Source organism: Culex pipiens, chromosome 2 (genome assembly GCF_016801865.2).
Source record: "Culex pipiens pallens isolate TS chromosome 2, TS_CPP_V2, whole genome shotgun sequence".
Lineage (NCBI taxonomy): Eukaryota > Metazoa > Arthropoda > Insecta > Diptera > Culicidae > Culex > Culex pipiens.
This window is the reverse complement of record NC_068938.1, coordinates 104,705,568-104,730,584: the sequence shown is the minus strand read 5'-3', so window position 1 is coordinate 104,730,584 and position 25,017 is coordinate 104,705,568. Positions and strand designations below refer to the sequence as shown.

Here is a 25,017-nt window from a genome sequence, read left to right as displayed (position 1 = left end):
TTTTGTTTTTTGTTTTTTGTTTTTTGTTTTTTGTTTTTTGTTTTTTTGTTTTTTGTTTTTTGTTTTTTGTTTTTTGTTTTTTGTTTTTTGTTTTTTGTTTTTTGTTTTTTGTTTTTTGTTTTTTGTTTTTTGTTTTTTTGTTTTTTGTTTTTTGTTTTTTGTTTTTTGTTTTTTGTTTTTTGTTTTTTGTTTTTTGTTTTTTGTTTTTTGTTTTTTGTTTTTTGTTTTTTGTTTTTTGTTTTTTGTTTTTTGTTTTTTGTTTTTTGTTTTTTGTTTTTTGTTTTTTGTTTTTTGTTTTTTGTTTTTTGTTTTTTGTTTTTTGTTTTTTGTTTTTTGTTTTTTGTTTTTTGTTTTTTTTTTTTTGTTTTTTGTTTTTTGTTTTTTGTTTTTTGTTTTTTGTTTTTTGTTTTTTGTTTTTTGTTTTTTGTTTTTTGTTTTTTGTTTTTTGTTTTTTGTTTTTTGTTTTTTGTTTTTTGTTTTTTGTTTTTTGTTTTTTGTTTTTTGTTTTTTGTTTTTTGTTTTTTGTTTTTTGTTTTTTGTTTTTTGTTTTTTGTTTTTTGTTTTTTGTTTTTTGTTTTTTGTTTTTTGTTTTTTGTTTTTTGTTTTTTGTTTTTTGTTTTTTGTTTTTTGTTTTTTGTTTTTTGTTTTTTGTATTTTGTTTTTTGTTTTTTGTATTTTGTTTTTTGTTTTTTGTTTTTTTATTTTTGTTTAGTAATTTCGACGCAAACAACTCCACCTGCCGTAGAAATTCTGAAATATTTATTTCCACACTTGTTATTCAGCCATTTCACGTCAAACAGGAAGTCTCCAAATCAAAAGTGCTCCGATTTGGCTCAAACTTGGAGTGAGGGTTCTTTGGCCCAAATAATTAGACCCGTATTTTTTTGTTTGGCAATGAGGGTGGCCCTATCTGAAATAGGGTGGTCCCTAAAATTGCGTTTTTCGACGTTTTTCGCAAAATCCACATTTTTTCAAAAAATCATATCTCCGGAATGGCTGAACCAATTTTGGGGCGCCACAATTCAAAAGAAAGTTTATAAGTTGGACTTTTAATGAAAACTATTTTGAGGTCCAAAAAACTAGCAGAATATTTGAAAAGGTCCTATGATAATTTCATTTGCCGATTTCAAGGTCTCAGGACCAAAGAGCCCATGTCTGAAAATATTTTTCCCTGATTCCTTGTAATATTTTACATAACATATCAAAAAATTGCGAATATCCATTAACATGTTTCGGAGATACGATTTTTTTAACATAAAAACTGGGTTTTTCGACGCGCCGCGCCCAAAAACGGGAAAATGACGAAAACGGGTAAAAATCAACTTTTTTCACTAAAACTGCGATAACTTAAAAATTTCAGCGATGACCTATACATGTTTGGATACCAAATTTTTTGCAATTGAAAGACGCAGCTAACCTTTCTTTTGAATTGTGGCCCTCCAAAATTGGTTCAGCCGTTCCGGAGATATGATTTTTTGAAAAATGTGGTTTTTGAGAAAATCGTCGAAAAACGCAATTTTATGGACCACCCTATTTCGGATTTAATCACCCTAATTGCCAAACAAAAAAATACGGGTCAAAATATTTGGGTCAAAGAACCCCTACTCCAAATTGGAGCCAAATCGAAGCACTTTTGATTTGGAGACTTCCTGTTTGACGTGGAATGGCTGTATTGCTAATTTTCCCATAAAGGTCTAGAAATTCTTCAAAACTGCATAAAGCAATGGAGACGCATGATCCTTCACGCATTCTTTCTCAAACTTGCGCAAAATCTGCCATCACTGCCCATCCAACACTACCACCACCAACCCACGTAACGATTGTGTGCGCATTAATGCGCGAACCCACCGTCGTCATCATCGTTTTTCATACCACGACGAACTCGTTCGTGCGTTCGTGTTCGACTTCGCGCACAGGGAAAAAGCCTTGCCTTAACGCTGCGCAAGCTTTAGTCTGCTCGTAGCCACCGTACGGATCACACCGCATCGCGAAACTCGCTCAAAAACTCTTAGACGCAAGAACCATCTTGCAAACTCAAAAACAATCCAAGGACATCTCGGGAAGATTTGGACAGCGCGACGGTTAGGCGACGAGCCCCCCGTTTTCGGTCAACCTGTTGCAGTGTGGATTTTATAAAGTGAAGATTGAAGATTTGGATCAATAAGTGCGACATCTGGTGAAGAATCTAGAAGTTTTGCTAGTGGAAAATAGAAGGGAAAAAACTTGAATGCCTCAGTGGGTGTGATTGCACAACAAATATTGAAAGAGCACCTTCGGTGAAAACAATATTTGCATAATCTCCAACTCTGGCGGTGAAGAAAACAACAAAATTGTAAATTAGTGTCGCTCTGCTTAATGGGGCAAAGTGCTCTCGGCAGCGGGTTAATGGAAAAGTGTACACACGGTCGTGGTTAAATATAAATACCAAGTTAATACTACCCCTCTGCGAGGTTGTGCCTGTTGGTGATACCCTGAAAAAGGAAACTGGTAGCTGGTTTTTTAATAACAATAATAATCTCTGCGTGGTTGGCATTTTTCCCTGTGCAACACCATGTGGTCTTGAAGTGGACCCTTAACCGCGCACGCACGTGGATTTGCAGTGCCCCCTTAAAGCGCACACACAGACACACTCTCTCGGAAAGGTTTCCGGGCCCCGAGGCATGACTTCGTCCATATACCTCACAATGGCCGGCTGGACTAGTGACAAGTTTCGACTGAGCTGCCTGGACAACCAAGGCCTCAAGCGTGCCCTGCTCAAGATGCTCATCCTGGACAGCAGCAACAGCAACGGCAGAAATGGCGGAAAACGTGGCGTGAGTAGCTTTGACCAAGGTCTTTTTCTCTGTTAGGGGAGAGATAAGGTTTTTATGGTTTTCAAACAATTGGGTGTCTCCAAGGGGGAGCCTCGAAGAACCAATTTGTAACGCAAATTGTCGATTTTTATTGGGGCCGTAAAAGTGCGGAATGACAGTGCGGATATTGCCCCCGTAGGAAACAGGTTCGAGATTATATGCTTGCATGCCGATTTCAATTGTCTCATGGAAACATTCAAATTACAAAGCCCTCTTTGAGAATCCTAATACAACAAAATAGTTTCAAAAAAAGACACCAGTTTTAACTGGAAAATTTTACAAACTCAAGCCAACACTTATCGTCACAATATCTTTAAAACTTGTATTGTTATGACAGTCACCTCCGTGTAAGCACGAGAGCAAGCAGCAGTCAAGTGCTCAGTGCTCCATCGTTTTTTCGATTTTTTTCGCCGTAAATTACCGTGATTACCCGCGAGTTTGCTCCTGCAGCATGCCAAAGGCCGGCCGTGGCCGTGGCAGTTCGAGTGCGGCCTCGAAAAACCCGCGAAGTTCGTCTACCGGCCGTGTGCAAAAAGGTAAACAAACCAACGCCGTGTCGACCGCCATCGCGCAGGGGAGCGTGAGCGCAGAAGGCATCGACAAAAAGTTGCTACATCCCGGATATGTTCCAAGATCACCAGTGCGAACCCGTTCCGGTACTTCCGGTGCCACGACCAACACGTCAACATCCGCCAACATTCCCATCAGGAACGAGTTCCAGATGCTGAGCGACGACGAAGAAAACAACAACAACAACACCGACGGTAGCAGCACTACCGACGACGACGATGACGATCGTCGTGCACGGAAAAAAGTGCCGACGCCAAAAACGAACAATTCTCCAAAGGAACGTAGACCACCTCCAATTTTTGTTTTGGACACGTTGGTGGACGATATTGACGAGTTGCTGGAAGGCCTCGGATATTGTCTGAAAATCGGTAAGTCGTCAGTGCAAGTCTACACATTTGACAACAAGAACTTCGACCTGGTTGTGGAGAAATTGAAGGGTAAAAACTTCAAGTTCTACACATTCGACCCCGTGCAGAAGACAGCCGTTAAGGTCGTCTTGCAGGGGTACCAAGACCGCCCGATCTCCGACCTCAAGAAGGACCTCTCGGGTGCTGGAATAACACCGCGTGACATAAAAGTCCTCTCGCGGAAGACAACAGTCACAGGTACACACACACTGTACCTGTTGTACTTCGACCGCGGCACCGTCAAGATTCAAGACCTGCGACGAACTAAGGCGTTGGACGGGTTTTGGGTAAACTGGCGGTTCTACTCAAAGAACCCGTCGGACGCAGCACAATGCCACCGTTGCCAGAAATTCGGCCACGGCTCGCGGAACTGCAACCTTCCGCCCCGCTGTGTGAAGTGCGGTGAAACACACCTCTCTGAGGCGTGTGCACTGCCGTGCAAGGCGGAACTGGGGGACAAGGCAGAGCAAACCAAGGCGCACATCAAGTGTGCCAACTGTGGAGGTAACCATACCAGCAACTACCGTGGATGCAGTGCACGAAAAAATTACCTCGAGGAGCAGGAAAAGAGGAAGAAGAAAGCAGCAGCGTCCCACCCTCCTCAGCGAAGTACGAGCGTAACCGTGCCGGCTGCTGGGCAGCGTATGGTTCCCGCGGACAACTCAGCTTTCCCTCCTGGCTGGGGGCGATCGTTCGCCAGCGTGGTCGCTGCCGGTAGCGGCAATGCGGCCCAGCAAGAAGTCACCGGGGAAGATCTCTTCACCCTGCCAGAGTTCTTTGCTCTCGCGGGGGAGATGATGTCGAGGTTTCGGACCTGCCGTAACAAGGCGGAGCAATTTCTAGCCCTTGGGGAGCTGATGATCAAGCACATCTACAAAGGATAAAATACTGTGATGTAGTTATAAGCTTTTTCTCTTTCTTTCCCCTTTCCTTTGCAATTTTAGCAAGTTTTTTTTAAATTTTTCTTGCTCTTGTTAGTGCCATAGTTATAGAAATAATTGTTCCAAAATGGATTATGGTGCAACACACAGCTGAAAGGAACTCCAAAACTCTGTTATGAACTGCAAAAGAACTGATTGTATCTTGATTATTCACCAATAAATTCTTTTAATTCTTAATAATTCTTATGACAGTTAATCAAAAGTATCGAAATCTCTTAGCAGGGATGCCAGATTGTTTCAATTCAACTAGAAAGATCTTTAAATTTGTTATTTTTATTAAATAAAACAAGACTTTCTTTTCGTTATCATTACAACATAAGATCGTGACAAATTTAGTCAAATTTTCATCGAGGTGTCGAAATCTCATGACAAGGATACCAAATCTGCAATAATTAAAAAGATGCAAATAACTATCTTCCTTATAATGCACATCAGAATCGTTTTGGATGATATTCCATAAAATTTGGCTCATCCTTCCATGAAAAGTAATATAAATATAATGTTTTAGTTAAGAGAGCATAACTTGAGACATGGATGCCAGATATTACATTTTTTTCTTCTTAAGCCGTTTTTTAAGTTATTTTCTTTTGAAGGTGGAAAAAGTTTAGATTTCTTTTGATTTTATTTGCCAATGAATGCTGAATGATGTTTTTTTTTATTTTGCCGACGGCAAATCTGAACTTTTATTTTTGCAAAAATCCTAGTAATTTTATTAACAAATTTCTAGATCATACAAATTTATCAACTTGAAACAGAGCCAAAAAAAATTTCATATATTTTCCTTTAGTAACATTTTTTTAACATGGTTGAAAAAAAATCATAAGTTTGCATGTTGAGTTTTCAAATAATTTAAAATATATGAACAATTTATAATTTCAAATATGTCTTAGATTAAAAAAAAACATTTTTATTTATTATTTGAATGCAAACTTATGAACAAAAAAAAATTAAAAAAACGCTTGTTCCAACAAGCGTCAAGGCTGGAAACTGCACCGCACCGTGGTTGATTTTTCTGTGGTGAAATCACTTGAGTCAAGTGAAAACCAAACACCGAGTCGGGTTTCCTCAAACCGGTTCAAGCTGGTTGGAGCCTGCCAGCATTAGACTCATCGTCGATTTTGGGAAAGCCCAAAATATTCTCGAACCATCAATCAACGGCGAGGACTATCCCAATATCCGCTTAAAATTGACTATAATTTGTCAAATCTCAAAATCTTCTACTCGACAAGAATGCGATTCACCTCTAAACTTTACCAATTTAAATTGTTAGAAAAGATCAAATTTCCAACCGTCCAAGTCCCGTGACAAGCATTCCTCACAAAAACGACATCCAAAGTCCATGGTTTGTGAATTTGAATTTCAAATTTATCAAACACAAGCAAAACAAGTTCTGCAAGGTGGAACACCTCCAAAACTTTTGACGCTAATCGCAAGATTTTAGCCATTTGACCTACCACAATGGGATGCGATTTGAGTGAGCTTGAAAATTTTGCGATAAATCAAACTTTTCAACACCATTTGATAGACTTCAAGTTAAATGGATTCATCACATTTCTTTGCTGTTTTGCCGATGGAAATTTACTTTTTGCAATTCCGTCGTGAAACTACTTACTTTTCCTGTCATTCTTGAACGACGAAATAGCCTACTTTTCTGTACCAAAAATAACAGATTCGATAGCAACACTTTTCAAAATAAATGCTGAAAAGTTCTACTTTTCAGCACTCAAACGGGTGCTGTAAAGTTGAACTTTTCAGCACTTGTTTCGAAAAGTAACACTTTTCAACATTTTTTTGATTCAAACGATTTATTGACAAAATACATGAAAATTTGACATAAAATTTCACTCAATGGGTGTTTTTCGGAATTGCAAAAAATGTTGTATGGAACTCGTTGCAAAACTTGATTTTTTCAGCACTCTTCGTATTTATCCAACTCGGTGAACCTCGTTGGATAAATGTACGACTCGTGCTGAAAAAATCCTCTTTTTGCAACTTGTTGCATAAACTACTATTTTAATCTTCAGAACTCATAAACTAACCGAACAGTAATGAAATTGCTTTGCTTGAAACAGCTATAGGGGAAAAGCATGTAGTTCTATTGGCCACCTAATTTTGGCTTATCAGAAGTTTGAGTTAAAGCGGGATTACAACCCAACCTCAGTGAGGAAGACAAACGATCTCAAACGTCAATATCAAAGTTATGTTTTCAATGGAGCATTTCCATTCGAGCAGTTTTTGCTTTTTTTTACAATGTATTCCTTATGGGAGAACTGTCATTTCTACCACTCGAATCGGTTGCTCCATTCAACCGATTTTTCATTGATTTCCAAGTACGTGGTTTCGTGCTTTTGACAGCTGCCAGTTGTTCCAATCACGCTGAAACCCCGATGGTTTGAAACCAATGGAGCACTTCCGATCGAGCAGTTTTTTTCTTTTTTCTACAATCTTTTCCTTATGGGAGAACTGTCATTTCTACCACTCGATTCGGGTGCTCCATTCAAAGCGGATTCATTAATTCGAATTTCGCTACTTCGAATGCTCGCTAATTCGAATGTATTCGAATTCAAAAGCACTCAACCGTCAAAGCCAGTTGTCAAACTGATGTTGACGTTTCAACACCATTGTTCAACAATTCCCGAACACGTGGTTTCAAACTTTTGACAGCTTTCAGTCGTTCCAATTAGCGAATTTGGATTCGCTCATTCGAATGCAGTTCCATTAGGTTTTACACCGTGACGTCATTTGACAGCTCGTGTGCACTGTTTACATGGTCTTCGTCGATTGTCGACGAATTTCCCCTAACAAAATCGACGACCGCATCGAACTGTGCTAAGTCCATGTAAACAGTGCACTCCTTTCTAACCTCCAAATCGAGTCGGCGTAAAACCTAATTCGAATGGAGTACCCGTAGTCGAGCAGTTTTTGACAGTACAAATAAATACAATGTAGAAAAAAGCAAAAACTGCTCGAATGGAAATGCTCCATTAGCGAATCCGCTCTGTTGTTTTCAAACGAAAAGGGTCACTTTTTCGTTTGACACTTTTTAGTTTTTACCACGTTGTTTTGACAAAGTCAAACTTAAAAGTGACGAACTGTCATTTTTTACACCGAACTTACACTTACTTTCAAATCAAACGTTTGACAGTAAGTGTAAGCTCTGCGTAAAGAGGGACTCAAACTATAAAGTGACCCCATAGAGCTATCTAAGCCCGATCTCACACACACTAGCACACCATTTGTTTTGCTGGCTGGTACAAAATTTAACCTCACTTTTTTTCGTGTACGTACACGCAATACATGCGCACGTAGATAACTCTATTTGTTTGACAACAAGTTTGACAACGAACCATCGGGGTTTCAGTGTGATTGTAACAATTGACAGCTGTCATAATCACGAAACCACGTGCTTGGAAATCGCGGAAAAATCGCTCATCAATAAGACAATTGATATTGATGTTTGAGTGCTTTTGACATCCTCACTGAGGTTAGGCTAAAATCCTGCTTTAAAAATTAACTTTCACAGTGCCTTTCATATAAAATTTAATCAATTTGGCGAGCATTCGAATTAACGAATCCTTTCTGTATAACGGAATTGAAGCTGCGAGAAACAATGAATGTTTGATAGTGATAGTATCTCGATGCCTCTGTGCTCTCTTGTACTAAGCTTGCTGGTTTTCCTCTAGTAAGCATAAAAGAGCACAGTCAACCAAAATAGTTGATTCGTTTGTGAAGCAATAAGGTTATGAAAGCATTATTACACCTCTTTTTTTAATATCTTCTTGTTTCAGTTATTTTGAACGACTTACTTCACAACTCACACTCACACTTTCTGATAACTAAGTGTAGATAAACAAAGTATCATGCAAACACAAAGAATTATTCATTCAGCGCTCTATTAGTGTACGATGAAGCTATTCAAAGCACCACCGCAAGCGAAAAACACATTTAAACGGCTCTTTAATTGAAACGCTTTGGGCACTCCAATTATTCACAAACCACATCAGTAGATGACCAAGGAGGGGTTCTATTATTAGCCTAGCAACTCACAACTACAACCACATGTGACGACATGCCCTCCGGAGTGGACAACAATCACGACCATAACAAATGCTCATTGAATATTGATCACCCCGTGAGGGGTACACACTCCCCACAATCACCAATATGGAAAAGAGCTATAATCCAATTTAATCGATCACGATCCGCACAAACACAGCGAAATCCTTCGGTGACATTCAATACAAACTTCCGCTACACACATACACACTTATACAAACGAAGAAGCGAAACTTTCCGGATTTCACACGCCGAACGCGAGTGGTGACGCATTCCGCGGAAGACCCCCTTTCTTAAGGGGGCTGACACGCCGGAATGTCTGTCACTTTCTTTAAGGCGAAACGGACTTCGTGGCGTCCCAAGATGGCGGCTTGACGTCACAGCGAGACGTTTCCAGAGAGTGTCACGATCGATGTGGTGGGTGGTTCATGAAGGTGTGAAACGGGTGAACTAACAACTTTTTTGGCTGGAATGTCAACAGCCGGAAAGTGGCAGTGTTCTAAAAATTAAGGAATTTCGCGGGGTTGTTTGCCGACGCTGTTTGCACCGATTCGATAAGAAGCTTGGGTTGGAATGGTCGAGAAGAGAGTTGTTTTGACAGTTTCGACGCAAATCGCTGGAGATGGTCAAGCGTGTGATTTAATCAGGGTGTGTCTAAAGTTGCTAAATTTTTCTCTCTTTTTTGTATCCAAAGTGTCAATTAATAGCAGACTCTAATGAACATTATGAGCAAAACACACACACTCGCAGAACACTTTCGAGACGAATGTCGCGGCAAATATTATTGTTTGGTCAAGTGGGGAGCACTCGAAACAGAAGTCGAGTGTGGCCAAGCGGCCGGATCGTTGGCATTTGAAGTTGACACATTGACGTAAAAGTCGCGTTTGTTTGCGCTGCTTGTTAGCGGTCGTGTTACGTTTTGTTTGGGGACGAAACTCTTTGGGGGATTAGTTTCGTAATGGGTTCTTCGTGTAGCGTTGTGACGTAGAACCGGGCGGGGGTCCCCTGGACAGCCATTAACTTTCGGCTATGGCGTCAAAACATGGTAAACACCTGGTCCAGATGGTCTTAGATGTCCAAGAACTTAACTTGAAGGATTACATGGATGACCAAAAAATATGACCTATGGCCTATGATATAACCAATGACCTAGAATGTGACCTACCAAAGAACCTCAGTTCTTAACTCTTGAAACGATTACTGCTCAATGTGACCTTGTGTAACCTTACACACACTCTAAAACAGGCTGTAATACCAATGGTAGGCCAACGAGTACAAAGCCCACCGAGAGCCACGTAGATTTCGAGCGAATCCAGAACCCCTAAAACGCAAATCAAATGAAGCAAGCTCGCCTAGACATTACAGCACACCCAACTTTCACAATAATCAGCCACGTTTCGACTGACAGCGCGCCGTTCACCGCGCTAATCAATCCGATTGATTTGTTTTGACAACTGTTGGTCAAGCCCCAGCTCGCGCTAAACCAAGTCGGAACTGTTTTGAAAACTATCGCCGGGGGCGCCTACAACCCCGTAATTGGGTTCACTGGTGTCTGGTTCCAAAAATAATCTCTCGTCGAAGGTTTACCCCACTTTCCGCGATAATCTGACCAAAAAGTCTAATAATAGCTTTCTAAAGCTGCTGCGACAATGCCGGACGCCTACGCATCACCGCAAATCTTCCGAGCGAATGACGCCGATGTCGCGACAACTTGCCCAATACTTGCCGATCCAATTCGCATCGATTTGACGTGGCCCCGAAAAAGTTGTCTAGGCGAGGTGCCAAGTCGCGAATGACGCCAAAGTCGCCGCGATGCTAATGAACTTTTTCGCAAATGCGATATATTTTTAGCGCGCCGTCCAGATTTATCTGGATCCAGTGGCGGTCACCTGACCGGCCGCACCTTCCAAGAACACCTGCTTGGTGGCATTTCGGAGCGATCGATTTCATAACCTGATCGTCACCCGAGTCGTCGTCGCGACACCAATGACACTTCAGCCATGAAGTGATCGTATGCACCCCATTGACGTCACGCTCGGGTTTCAAGCGGATCGCTGCCGATTGATCCCGATCAGCTGCTGGACGCGAGCGCGCTCTGTTTTGATTCGGTTGAGCCGCGGTGAAACCCAAATAGATGGCGTCGCCGCGCGGCTATCAGCGATCGACGAGAAACCCCGCCCGTCACAACGGCAACTCGCGTGTCCCGGCTATTACCACCATCTATCGGGGGAAGCCAATTTGTACCACAGCGTCTAATTGAGTACGCAGGTTTGTCGTGCGGAACCCCACCGGTCGGAAGTGACTCACGGAAAGTTCGCCGAAGGCGCTTGGCAACAACGTAACTCTTCCGAAGTTGGTGGTCTCAACGATAAGTTGATGATCTTTGCCGGGACTTCCCCCATTGAAGCCATCAACGGACCCTGGAATTCCACCTGCCTGGAGATTCCACAAGAAATCAACGTCTCACGACTCGACGTCCAGCAACAAATCAACCAGTGTTTAGAAACACCTCGGAAGATGTTGCGAGCGAGCGCCCGATCACTAAGTCTGACTGACTGATGAGGTCTAATCCATCAAGCCAGACAATGAACCTCGTGACGCGGTCACGCCGGAAGCCGAACCAAACGGCGTAGTAGTAGTAGCGTTTAATTGCTTGGACGCGAGCCGCGTCCGATGAGGGCAAATGACACGATGGTTAATCACCTCTCCATTAATGATTCGGGAGCTCCCCGGGCTGAATTCCAGCGGAGTTACCCAAAATCAAGCTAACGCAAACTGTTATACGGCGCGATCGCCGCTGAACAAGGGAATTCCACAGCGCAATGTGCTTCGCTCGAGATATCTGATCGCTTTACGACCCGCTGTAACTTTTTTGAGGTGATCTTCATGAAGATCACCCCATACTTCATCCGCTAGGGTCGCAACAAGTCGCGAAGCCAACTAGCAGAACCAGCGTAGAAAGCAAACCAAAAATCGAACTCACACTACGATCCGGGCGTGCTACCCGTTCTTTCTCCGCACGTTTTGCGTCGAACATCGGCAGTGACTGTGTGTGTTTGTACAAGACCTCGCCGTGAAAGTTACATCCCCCGAGTGGCCGAAGGTACCAACAGATGTGCAACGATCGTGCGTTTCAAGTGATCTTCAGCGCGAAGATCGCTACGTGCCTGATTAACCGACAAACCAAGTGGTTCAGCTACCAATCGTGACCCACTTCTCGTCATCTCCCGGCACTCGGGACGCAAAATATGTAAACATAGACACTTTTTTGCGACTGCTTCAGCCAAACGTCAGAGTTAGTTTCGAGTTGGGCGTCCACAAAACGTCGTCGTCGGAGAAAACCGGAACTTGGCGCACGCAGCTATTAACCTTATCTAATCGCGACCGACCTCGGAGGGCGGGTCGTCGAAACTTGTGTGCCAGCTAGTATGACGCTGCTGAACATGGTGAGTTCCGTCCCGAAACGGGGAGGTCGTTTTTGTGAATCGCGGTTTGCTTCTTCGCACGAAACTTTGGAACAATGCGGCCATAAACCAGAAACAGCGCGCGCGCTGGAACATCCAGTCTCCTACATATTTCCTTATTAGTGGCAGCGAGCTTGTTAAATGTCTTTATGTGAGCAGCCGCTGGAACAGAGAACAACATTATTAATGCTGTTTTTCCCTTCTCTTCTTGTTCTTCTTTTTTGTTTTGCAGAACATCGAGTCCGATAGAACGGCCGCTGAATATCTGGTGGATCAAGGAGCGCCAAACAACAAATCGTTGCTCAGCTTTTTCGCAATCGTGAGTATTCAATATTTGCCCGGGGTGCCCGGTTTTTTGCCGGTGTTCCTGTTCCCTACATTAGCCCAGATGAGGCGAAGCTTGAGTCATGATTTATTGCTTTGAAAGACGCGCGATCGTGCCTCTTTTTTGCTGCGAACCCTCTCGTCAATGATATCACAATTGGGCTTCAAATTTGTTTGTCAATACACGAGGGGCCCGTTCTTCGGTCACAGATTATTAGACGTGACACTTTGGATCGTAATTTGACAGTTCAGCTAATAAGCTGGTTGTGCGAGATGACCACTTGGCGGCGCTAGTGAGCAGCTGTCAAAACGACCTCCACGAAGATCTCCACTTGTCTGAGGCGGAATTCGACACATTCCTGAGCGAGTGCGATTATTCGCTGGATGGCTAGCGGGTTGTCTTTGTTCCCGCGGAACGTGCTGCGCGGGGGAGTTTGTAGTCAAAACAAACACTTGCGGAATTCGTCACTGATTCCAAGATGGCGTCCAAAATGGCGAGCGCGCGCGGTTCTAGAACAAATCCCGGTCCAGTGATCGATCGCCATGTAAATCAGCCGCGATCGTCCCTGATCCTGTCCACCTGTGCATCCCGCGCACGGTGTCGATTACACCGAGTTCCACCACTCTAGCCTTGTCGCGATCGCATCGCAAGAAATTAAAATGCATACGCTGACATTTCGCAATTTATCGTACAATAAAATGTGAGCGCGCGTTCGCGCGCGAGCTTCCGATGTTGACCACTTGAGAACATCTAGAAGACACGGATACGTCACGACTGTCATCCACATACAAAGCGAGTGAAGTCAAAATCGAACCAAGTTTTTGCAGCGAGGTTTTTGAAAATGTTGTATGCACATGAATTACAAAAAATAATAACTTTTTTTTTTAATCATCAAGTTTTTTTTTCAAGCGATTTACATTTAATTTCAGATTTGAACTTTAATTAATATTCAAATAACTCGTAGCAATTTTAGTTTTTTTTTAAAGATTTACATTTAATCTCAGATTTGAACTTTAATATTTAGCACACGTATGTTTGACTATGTCAATGTCACTGTTGACATTTATTCAGTTTGCTTTCTTTTTTCTATAAATGCGGTTTTGTTGGTGTAATTAACTAGCAAATCACATTTTAGAACAGGATGCAATGAATAATCATCGAAATATGTTGTTCAAACTCGTTGTTGAATTATGTTTAAATGTTAATTAACTGAGTATTCTACAAGTGTAATTGAATTTAAACCAACAGTCAGGAAGAATCTTACAAAGCTAATTTTGTTTCAAGGAAACTGAATATATTCAATTTTTAGTTTAATGTTACGTGTTGTTCTAGTACAACTTTGTTTATCGGTCTAATAAATAATAAATGAGGAAATCTGCACGTTATACTTGCCATTTACTTTAATATATAAACAAAAGATGATTAAAACTTAAAATTAATTAATTTTTAGATAATAATTAATTAATTTGTTTCATACTACCTTTTCAAAAACCCTACGTAAACAACATTGACAGCGCCGCTGGCGGTGACTTCGGGAAAGTGCATGCCTGTCAGATCCCTGCTAGAAGATCGTTGATCGCAGCGATCAGCAAACTTCCGACAGTATTGTTTTGCTTCACGGTAAGTTCAACCAAGCGAGCGCTCGGTGACCCCGAGCTGGAATCAATTACACTTTTCGGACGAGTGATCGATGGCAAGTGTAAACGTCACGGAAGGTTGGTCTGCTGGTACGTGAACAAGCCACGTGCAGTCTTCACGAGGTACGATCACGCGTCATCGCTGTGAAGTTCCATGAACTTGTCAACGAAACCAGCGTCAACCGGATAAGATCATCGAAACTTGTAAACACAACTGACGCAAACAGCCGGCCCAGACAGACAAGCGGCGCGCCCAAATGACCGAAAGATCGAAGATCAAAAACTTTCGCGCATAATCTGCGCGCGATCAGCTGTGGCGCCGCGGCGCGTTTGTCGTCACTGCTGGAGGGCACCAGCTTGGACGTGGTCAAGAGTCTTGGACGCGTTTGTAATTTTGCAAGAAGTGGAGACTCTAGTGGGGCACGCGAGGCGTAAAGAGGTGATTTGGATGATGGATTGCGGGTTCGTCATGCGTCAGTAGCTGGGGAGGTGGGGGACTACCGAAATTCGAGAGGATCTGCAGCCAAGTTTTTTTGGAGACTTGGAGAGCTGATTACGTACAAATCTAGAAGGTTTCAAACCTGTTAAGACTTGAAGATTTGAAGACATGATCTCTAGAAGTAGAAGAGTTTCATGATTTGATTGCTAGAGGACTTAAAGGTGTTGTAAGGTTTCAAAGAAGTGAATAAGTGGAGACTTGAAGACTTACAGGCTTGCAGACTTGAACTTTAGACTAGAAGACTTAAAGACTTGGAGACTAAATACTGGAAGACATGAAGACTTGAAGGCCTGACATTTTTAAGACTTGAAGACTTGAAGACTAGAAGACTAGAAGACTTGAAGACTTGAAGACTTGAAGACTTGAAGACTTGAAGACTTGAAGACTTGAAGACTTGAAGACTTGAGACTTGGAGAATTTGGAGACTTGAAGACTTAAAAACAAGAAAACTTGAAGGAAGACTTGGAGACTTGGAGACTTGGAGGCTTGAAGACTTGGAGACTTGAAGACATGAAGACTTGGAAGCTTGAAGACTTAAAAACAAGAAAAATTGAAGGCTCGAAGACTTGAAGACTTGAAGACTTGAAGACTTGAAGACTTGAAGACTTGAAGACTTGAAGACTTGAAGACTTGAAGACTTGAAGACTTGAAGACTTGAAGACTTGAAGACTTGAAGACTTGAGACTTGGAGAATTTGGAGACTTGAAAACTTAAAAACAAGAAAACTTGAAGGAAGACTTGGTGACTTGGAGACTTGGAGACTTGGAGACTTGGAGGCTTGAAGACTTGGAGACTTGAAGACATGAAGACTTGGAAGCTTGAAGACTTAAAAACAAGAAAAATTGAAGGCTCGAAGACTTGAAGACTAGAAGACTTGAAGACTTGAAGACTTGAAGACTTGAAGACTTGAAGACTTGAAGACTTGAAGACTTGAAGACTTGAAGACTTGAAGACTTGAAGACTTGAAGACTTGAAGACTTGAAGACTTGAAGACTTGAAGACTTGAAGACTTGAAGACTTGAAGACTTGAAGACTTGAAAACTTGAAGACTTGAAGACTTGAAGACTTGAAGACTTGAAGACTTGAAGACTTGAAGATTTGAAGACTTGAAGACTTGAAGACTTGAAGTCTTGAAGACTTGAAGACTTGAAGACTTGAAAACTTGCAGACTTGAAGACTTGAAGACTTGAAGACTTGAAGACTTACGACTTGAAGACTTGGAGACTTGGAGACTTGGAGACTTGAAGACTTGGTGACTTGGAGACATGGAGACATGGAGACTTGGAGACTTGGAGACTTGGAGACTTGGAGACTTGGAGACTTGGAGACTTGGAGACTTGAAGACATGAAGACTTGGAGGCTTGAAGACTTAAAAACAAGAAGACTTGAAGACTTAAAGATTTGGAGACTTGAAGTCTTAAAAAAACTTAGAATTGAAGACTTGGAGACTGGAAGTCTTAAAAAAAACTTAGACTTTAAGACTTTGTAGACTTTGTACATTTTTTTGTAGACATTGTAAAGTTGAAGTTATGAAAATTTGAGGACTTGAAGACCTAAAGGCTTCAATTTAAGACTTCAAAACCTGAAGACTTCAAGATTCAGTTCTTTGAAGTGTTTAAGACTTGAAGAATATCGAACTTGAGATTGACTAATTTCAACACTAGAAACGACAAGAATCGCAACCATTCAGAAAAATAAGAAAACACGACCGTCAATCAATACTCTAAAAATAGACTCAAACGCCAATCATGTGACGTAAATCCAAACTAACCCCAAAGAAACCAATATCTCGTCCGCCATTTTGAACTCTCAGAACATTCTTCCAAATTCAAGGAAACGTTACAACCCAAAAAAAATCAATCGCCGAACCTGCACGATCGCCATTCACCAGGGTCCTTCACAAACCCCACTACCTCCTGTCAATCTGGAGCACTGATTGGAGGAACCAAAATCCGTGCGCTCTGATTGGCGCACAACCCCCGGAGGGGGAAAACTCCTCCCACTGTCGCCGACACCGTTCACACACCCCCGGATCGATGCGTCTACCTTTCGGGGGAGAAGCCTTCCAGAGGTAGGAAGTCCGCTAAACGCTTCAAATCGCTTTAGGTCTTTAAATTCCCGTCCCGTCGTACGAAGAAACGTTAGCGACATTTTTCGCGCACTACGCGTTCGCACTCTGCGCCGTTTGACGTCAATCGAACTTAATTTTTATAATAAACACGACGACAAAACGTGCGGGGATCGTGGCGACGAGGAAGGGGATCGCCGCGGTAGAATTGTGTGGAACTCACGGCCATAGAACGCTTTGCGAGACTGCGGCCAGGACTGACGTGGGAACTCGCGGCGCTTGGATCAGTTACGAGGGGTAGTTCAAATGCTCCAGAAGCTCGTGGTGCGTCTTCCCGGTGAAGTCTATGGTGCGCGGTAGAACGCGCTGGAGTCCGTGCATGACTGCTACAAAAGAGGTAGTTTTTGTTCTGCACGCGAGAAGCAGGCTGCAGGCTCGACCGTTCCGGAACTCACCGTCAGTAGTGGCGTGGACTCCTCGCAGGATCCTCGTCCTCATTGAAAAGTGCGCCAAATGTCGCGAGTTCAGTGTAACAGTGTCCGCTACCGTGAAGCTCGATCGCTGCTGCTAGCCCTAGTCCCGGTAAGGTTCGACATCCCACAAGTGACTCACACCTAGATTAAGGCGCCCAAATCGCGGCGTGCTTGTACAAAGCACAGTTACGATCGCGGTGAGCGGACGCGGCCCGCGGGGTGGGAACGGAAAATTAAGCATGGAAATGCAAAGCCCGCTATACGGCGCGGACCACATTGACGTCATTGCTGACCGTGATGTGCGTACGCAGCAGCAACACTGCCTCTCTCTATTCATTCAGTTGGGTCAGAAAAGTTGCTCAACGCAGTTTGGACGGTGGCGGGTTCAGAGGTGCCCAGGAGATTTGATTTGATGGATTTGATCCAAACAATTGAATTTTTTTTTTAAACTTTGGTACACGATCTTCACGATTACAGGTCTACAAATATCAAAATGTTCATATGTTCAAATATGCAGATCTTCAAATGGTCAGATCTTCAATTGTTCAGATTTTTAAATGTTCAGGTCTTTAAATGTTTCAATCTAGAAATGGTCTCGAAAAGGTCAAATCTTCAAATGATCAGGTCGTGAATGATCAGACTCCGAAGATCTTCAACGAACTAAATTCTACATGATCGTTCTAGAATTTATCGAGTCCGACTTCGGAACCCCTGACCGTTTGCCCAAAAACAGCATTCACGTCAGCTGGGGCCCAGGTAGACGAATCGCACGGTTCCCCAACTCTGCACGCGCTTGGCCTCCACCAAGAAACAAGGGCATCCAACTCCACGCCTCCGGCAACCCGCCGGTCATGCCAATGACGTCAATGGACCGGGCTATATAAATACGCACCACGGCCTTCACGTCCAGCAGATCAAATCTGCTACGGCTGCTGCTGGAACAGAAGAGGATGCACACGTAATCGCGCGAAACTTTCTTCAAACTCCGCCAAACTGGAGCGATTTGAAAGAGCTGCATTTGCGTCATAACCGCTCCGCGGGGGGTGGTTTCGGGTTTTCTTTTCCCAGCGCTCGATTTTATGGTCTCGGGCGTTTAATGGACCATTTCGGGCATGATCAGTGAAGAGCTCAAGCCGACCGACGTCATAGACGTCAAAAGGGCACGTTTCAACACGTTTTGGTACTAACCGAGAAATTAGACCACCGCTGACGTCTACCGCGAGTTGATAACAGTGAGACTCTGGCGCTAAGTGACCCCCGCGGTCATGCAGCCGTGCCTTCGGCATAACCGCGCTGATAAGCGCCCGAACGTGCAGAAAGTTCGCGTCCAAAAGCACGAGCGTTTGAGCGATCGTCCCCCAAAAGGTTCTATAAATATTCCAGAAACGCAACGCTCGATCACATCGCGAAAGAGGGCGTGACTTGAAGACTACCCCAGGAAGGAAGGTCCACGACTCGCTGGATTGACGTCAATCCCGCGCTGATCGATCGTGTGCCGCGCGCGCTATTGTTAGTCGCATCGTTAATTAAACGTTAGCGTTAGCGGCGGCGGCGATCGATAAGAAGGGCGTGCTAAATTTAATCAACGCCGCCGACTCTACAGCCTATTTGCAAACGGCTCCATTAGCCGAGCGAAGGGTGTTATCGCGGGCAACCTTCTCCGCCACGCTATAAATACTCCCCGTAATCGGAACGAATGGCTGCGAGAAGAACCTGCTGCAACGCGTCGAGTTGACAGCCGAGTTGACCCGCGGGCGCGCGCGATCTCGTGTTGTCAATTGGCGCGCGGACTTCAAAGTTCAACGATCGTCTGCGATCGTGTCAATTGCCGCAATTTGGACACGTTCCACTTGATTCGGAACACGTGGCGCAGAACTTTGTAGCTGCGATTGCATCAGCGTGCACTTGCAACTTCAGCTTGTTAAGTTCTTCATCGCGTTACGGTCGTCCTGCGGATGACGTTTCAAGCCACGTGCCGCAAACCGTGAAGATCCAGTTGGTGTCGATCGAATTAATGAGACTTTTCCGGGCGTCGCCCGTACTAGCGCTTATTGAACTCACATGTATACTCATGTAAACAAGCTGCCACCCGGTTAATACGTGCACACACAGTAAAGGGCTAACTTTCTAACAAATAGCTATTGTCTAGCGTAAACTGTGTCTCGCAAAGGTTTGTTCATAAAGAACTAAACCGCAAACATTGTTTACCTACTTCGCAACAAAAGTGCCACAGTGACAGCTGAAAGCTGTCATCGCTACACGCTAACCAAACGCGACCCCAACGTTGCATTCATATTACCCAAACGTCGCCAGCATTGCTTCTCCACTTGTCTCTGGGTTCATCTACCGCGGCGGCCGTGATATGACGCGGTGTCTCAATGTTATCTTGAATCAACAGACCTTTGGCATTATGGCAGCAAGTCTCGGCGCATCGCGTTGCGATCTGGATGGGCTTCTGGCACGGAGTGCCGCGCACACGCAACGGCGGGAGATGAGCGATGAAAGTTGGAAAATCTAGGTGATTTGAATGGGTGGTAAACAAAGTTGTTTATTAGTTTCGGAAATCAATAGGAAACTAGCAAAAATTAGTGAAATTTGTTGGGAACTTACAGGAATTCGTGAGAAGTTGTCGTGCTATCTTGTCGCACCTGCCATTTCGACGTTCCGTTTTTGACCCTGAATTTAAAAAATAGAGCACGCAATGTAAACAGTAACAAACACGTTTTGTTTGGTTGACCATTCTGTGCATTGTCCCGAAGTTTGGTTGAATTTGGATGCCGGAGTACCGAGTTATAATTCAAATGTTTACGGTAGTCGGGCATGTACGTGTGTCAAACGCGTTCTGACCTGAAATCCCATTGGCCAGTTGTTGCACCTACATGAATTGTCAGGGTGTGTCAAGATAGCGCGACAGGATTGAAACTTTTTTCATATCAAGAGTGACAATAATGCACGGAGTTTTTTTCAGTTTTATTGAATAGCTTAGGATTGAAATCAAATTTTGAGGATCTGTGAACGTCGTCGAGAGCTGAATGAAATGGCGTTCTTAACACGAATTGGCCCAAAATGCACGTGCGATAAGTTGGCACGACAGCGACGATTTGTGGAAATTTGTAAAAAATTGTGGAAATTTGTGACAATTTCACAAAACTTATTCCAGGCTATTTTGGAAGATTGATTAGAATTCTTGGGAATTTTTGAAACATTTGGCAATTTGTGAGAAGTGCGGGCATTTTTGTGAAAATTTATTGGAATTTGTGTGAATTTGTGTGAACATTTTTTTAACTTTTGGAAATTTACCAGAATGTCTTGGAATTTGTTGTGGATATAAGTTAAAATTTGTGAAAAATATGAATACTTATGGGAATTTGCAGAATTTATGAGATTTTTTGAGAAGTTAAAGGAATTTTCAACAAAATTTATTAGATTTTGTTTGTAAACTTGCTGGAACTTGTAAAAAAAATGCTAGAATTTGTAGGAACTTGTGTAACATAAGCGAGAATTTATTTAAATTCGTGGGAATTTGTGCAAACTTATGAGAATTTGTTGTGTTATTTTTGTTAAACTTATGGGAATTTAAGATAACTTTTGGATATTTGTGACAGTTTGTAGAAAATTCCATTTTTTTTTTATGAAAACTTGTGAGAAGTTGAAGGAATTTGTGAAAGAATTTGTTAGAATTTTTGTATAGATTTGCTGGAACTTGTGAAAATATAACTAGAATTTTTGGGAATTTGTAAATTTATAGGAATTTCTCGGAACTCTTGAGAATCAGTAATAATTTGTTGAAATTCCTGGGAATTTGTTAGAATTTGTGCTAATTAGTAAGATTTTTTGTGTTTTTTTTTTTCAACTTGTAGAAATTCAAAAAAAACTTGTAGAAATTTAAAAAAAACTTGTGGATATTTGTGAAAATTTGTAGAAAATGCTAAAAAATTTTGAAAACTCAGACTTGTAGAATTTATGAGAATTTGTTACTTTTTAGTTGGAAAGTTTTAGTTTGACACTTTTAATATTAGAAAAATGCAAAATATTGTGAATTCTGAAAACGTTAGACGTTAAACGTTGAAATTAGTACATAAGAAACTTAAATAAATAGATGCTATAAAATTTTGATATCAAAATAATCAACTTTGACAACCTTGCAAAGTGTTAATCCAACCAGCAGGTACAACCGATTACCGCAATTTGATTGAACACTCTCCCATAATAACCGAGGGGTGAATCACTTCTAATTTACATTCTAATGCAAACAAATCGTACAACCGGTCGGAGGTCAATCCAACGGCAAGTGACATCCCCCCTCTTAGTTGGTCGATCATTTGATTAAAATATATCGCCATAATCATCCGCCATCCAACCGGTGTAGGATGCTCTTTCTCCCCACAAACAGTTACCCCTCAGAAGTCGTCGCATTTGCATGCACTTTACACAGTAGCCATAATGAATCTGCGCCGGCCATTTCATTCCGTCGGCATTAAGCAGGAAGTTTAATTTGCAAAACGTGGTCCCCGCGAAGCGACGTGTGTTTTTGTTTCTAGCGGCGGGGGAGAGTTAGGTCGGTGTTTCTTTGTTTGCAGCTGGAAACAACAAAACTGACGTTTTGAATCATCCCCCGCGGGTTGTTTGACCTTGCGCCATAATGGCGGACGCTATAAAACCGTGACGTTTCTCATTAGATCGGTGATAATTGAAAAGCACTTTTCGAATAAGACGGTTTTGGACGGGGTTCTGGGGTGTTATCTCCGGCTTTGAAACTCCTTGACACTTTGCCATAAAAGTCGCTATCATCAGCGTAAACAAATGGCGGTATCTAATCAAAGTTAAACAATTGTTGCCAGATATGCAAAGCGTATTTTGATAAGTCCTCTGCAATGTCTTGAATGCTTATTACTGCAGATCATCTTGTCGGGAACAGTTGACACATTTCATACAAAAAATGGTAGCTTTTTGTAAGTTTTATAGCGAAACCACAGTTCTAACCTCACTTTTTTCGCTGTTTTATTTCAGAACGCCCTTGAGCTGAGTGCACCCGCCAGTCCGGTGCTACTGGAACGTAATGCACCGGCAATCCCGTCCGGTTGGCTGCAACTCTCCGGTCACCCGAAAAGGTAAGCTTGCATCAAGTTCGTCGACCCACCTCGGACGGCTACCAAAAACGCGACTTCGACACACTTTTCACCGACTGAGATTAGAACCACGTGAACCGGCGCGATAACCTCACTTCAATTTTTGCGCGCACATGGCCTCGCAAGTTTCGGAGATATTTGTTTCACTTTCCGTCTCCGTCCCAGCGGAAATTTGCATATCTTGCGTCAGAACGACCCGATCGATTCGCGATTCTGATGTGGTCAGCTGATGGGAAATTTGCATAAAACTAGAATTTCAATGCCTAATGAGCAGGATGGCCGCGACGATTGAAATAGTCTCGGTGGGATCTCTTCCTTGATTTGACCGGTGGCTTTCAGTGATTTTGGTCAGTGACGTCCGCGGTTAGTGCCGAGGGGGGCTAATATTAATAAATCAGAGCCACTGGCCTTTTTTTTTTGTTCCTTCAACATCAACGGCCAACCGAATGACGACAGACGACCAGCTGATAAACGCTGGTGATATTTCAACTCATTTGCATATTAAACCGAAGCAAAAAATGAATCCTTTAGCGTAGAGTAAAAGTCAATTTCGCAACATTAATGTTTGTTACGAAATAATCTGGTTTATGATTTTCATTCTAAATTTTACCCCCTACAGTCTACTTAGTTTGACTTGAAACAAGAACAATGTTAGTAATGAATAACCCCTGAAAAAATTACAATTGGCAAAATCACATAAAGTAAAGGACGTATTAGACTACGACAAACAAACAAACTTGCAAATAAACAAACTTTTTGATAGTTTGCCTGCATTTGTTTACAGAAACGTCAGCCTGCATACATTTGACTTTGTTCGTGACTTTGCCGCAAACAAGTTTGGCAACCTGTCAAACAAAAAAAGTGTAAGTTGGTTTGCTTGCCATAGTCTAATAGCTACTTAAGTTAAATTATCAAGCCCATAATTTACTCAAAATTTGAAAGTTCTTCTTTCTAAAGCTTTTTGAAAATCAATTAATTGGTTTGGGACCATCCACAAACCACGTGGACACTTTTATATGGCGATTGTCCACGCTCCATTCAAAAAAATTTTTTTTTTGTATGGACAATTGTCCTCGAGGGGGGAGGGGGTTCGAGATTCCCAAAAAAGTGTCCACGTGGTTTATGGATGGTCCCTTTAAGATATTTAATGTTTCAGACTCACTTAAACTACTCGTAATTTAAAAATTAATAGAAATGACTTTGACTTTTCAATTAGAGTTTTACTAGAATTTAACAGTTCTGCTACAGGATGTTACATTTGCAAATCAGAAATTTGGAGAACCTTTCAACTGAGATTAGTTCATAAGCCTTTGCAGCGGGGGTGCATATTTTTATGTTTAGATTTTGCTAATTCATAAAATTTCAAGCAAATATGTTTTGTTACTTTCTATTCTCATGCTTTCAGCTGCGCAAAAATGATGATGTTTTTCTCATCCAATTTTAATACGCAATAGAAAACAAAGTTTGCAAAAATCGACTAAAACGTGCTTGACCTAAACAGACCTCACAATTTTTTCTAGAACAATGTCTAGAATTGCGTAGAAAAATAATACTTCAGTACTCACTCATTCATGATTCATTTGCTGACCCTCTCCCTGTTTTTGAAGAACATTGCTCGACTTCCACGAACAACGCGACATCGATAAGCGGCATACATTTGCGTCACAGCGCTTCATTTCAACTAAAATAAAAAATAACAATATTCTTTTCCTCTTTCTCTCTCGTTTTCCAGCATCGCTCCAGTTGCGAACGGCATCGTCCGCAAGCGCGTCACCGGTCCGGCGGACGCCGAAGTGCTCGCCTATCGCCTGCTCACGCTGGACTCGCACGCGGCCAAGGTCGGACCCAAGTTCCTCGGCGTGCACCAAACCCCCGACGGCGAGCACTTTATCGAGCTGCAAGATCTGCTGCACGGCTTTGTCGATCCGAACGTGATGGACATCAAGGTGGGCTTCCGGACGTTCTCGGAGAACGAGGTCTCGAACACGACCCTGCGCGAAGATCTGTACCGGAAGATGGTCGCCGTCGATCCGAGTGCACCGACGCCGGAGGAACATCAGCGGAAGGCCATCACCAAGCTGCGGTACATGCTGTTCCGCGAGAACATGTCCTCGTCCCAGGAGAAGGGCTTCCGGATAGAGGCGCTCAAGATGCGCGGCAGTTCGCCCGTGACGGACATGAAAACGGTCAAGACGAGCCACGAGATCGCGGGTACGATCGCGCACTTTGTCAACCGCCGGAAGTCCGTCGTCAAGGACATGCTGAAAAGACTGCGCCAGATGCGATCGCTGATCGAAAAGTCCGAGTTCTTCCAGCGCCACCAGGTGGTCGGTAGCAGCATCTTCATCGTGTACGACGATCACAAGGTCGGCGTTTGGTTGATCGACTTTGCCAAAGCTCTGCCCCTTCCGGCCGATGTCCGCGTGGATCACCGACGGCGTTGGGCCCTCGGAAACTGCGAGGAGGGTCTGCTGTACGGCTTTGACGAGCTCATTCGAACCCTCGACGACGTGTACCGGTCGCTGCAGACGAACCGACGGTAGTGTCAGTCAGCAAAAACGGCGCTAGTCAGCTAGAGAGAGAGCGAGAGTGAAAA

At 42.8% G+C, this 25,017-nt stretch overlaps 1 protein-coding gene across 3 annotated transcripts; it reads left to right on the top strand.

The window, feature by feature from the left end:
- The first annotated feature begins 1,940 nt into the window (after nt 1-1,940).
- LOC120428265 (inositol-trisphosphate 3-kinase A) lies at nt 1,941-25,017 on the top strand. Of its 3 annotated transcripts, none has more exons than XM_039593262.2 (4): nt 1,941-2,813; nt 12,523-12,609; nt 22,303-22,403; nt 24,154-25,017. In XM_039593262.2, exons 1-4 carry the CDS (start codon nt 2,661-2,663, stop codon nt 24,962-24,964), a joined length of 1,152 nt encoding a protein of 383 aa, XP_039449196.1. In that variant the 5' UTR covers nt 1,941-2,660; the 3' UTR covers nt 24,965-25,017. The 3 variants fall into 3 exon arrangements, with proteins under 3 accessions (XP_039449196.1, XP_039449202.1, XP_039449207.1); XM_039593268.2 differs by lacking the exon at nt 1,941-2,813 and adding an exon at nt 12,111-12,272; XM_039593273.2 differs by lacking the exons at nt 1,941-2,813; nt 12,523-12,609 and adding an exon at nt 16,840-17,401.

What these genes read in the sequence shown, in the direction of transcription:
- LOC120428265 (XM_039593262.2), top strand. Translation starts at nt 2,661, where the DNA reads ATGACTTCGTCCATATACCTCACAATGGCCGGCTGGACTAGTGACAAG. An exon ending in TGCTCAGCTTTTTCGCAATC is followed by an intron (nt 12,610 to 22,302) that starts GTGAGTATTCAA and finishes GTTTTATTTCAG; the next exon opens with AACGCCCTTGAGCTGAGTGC. An exon ending in CTCTCCGGTCACCCGAAAAG is followed by an intron (nt 22,404 to 24,153) that starts GTAAGCTTGCAT and finishes CTCGTTTTCCAG; the next exon opens with CATCGCTCCAGTTGCGAACG.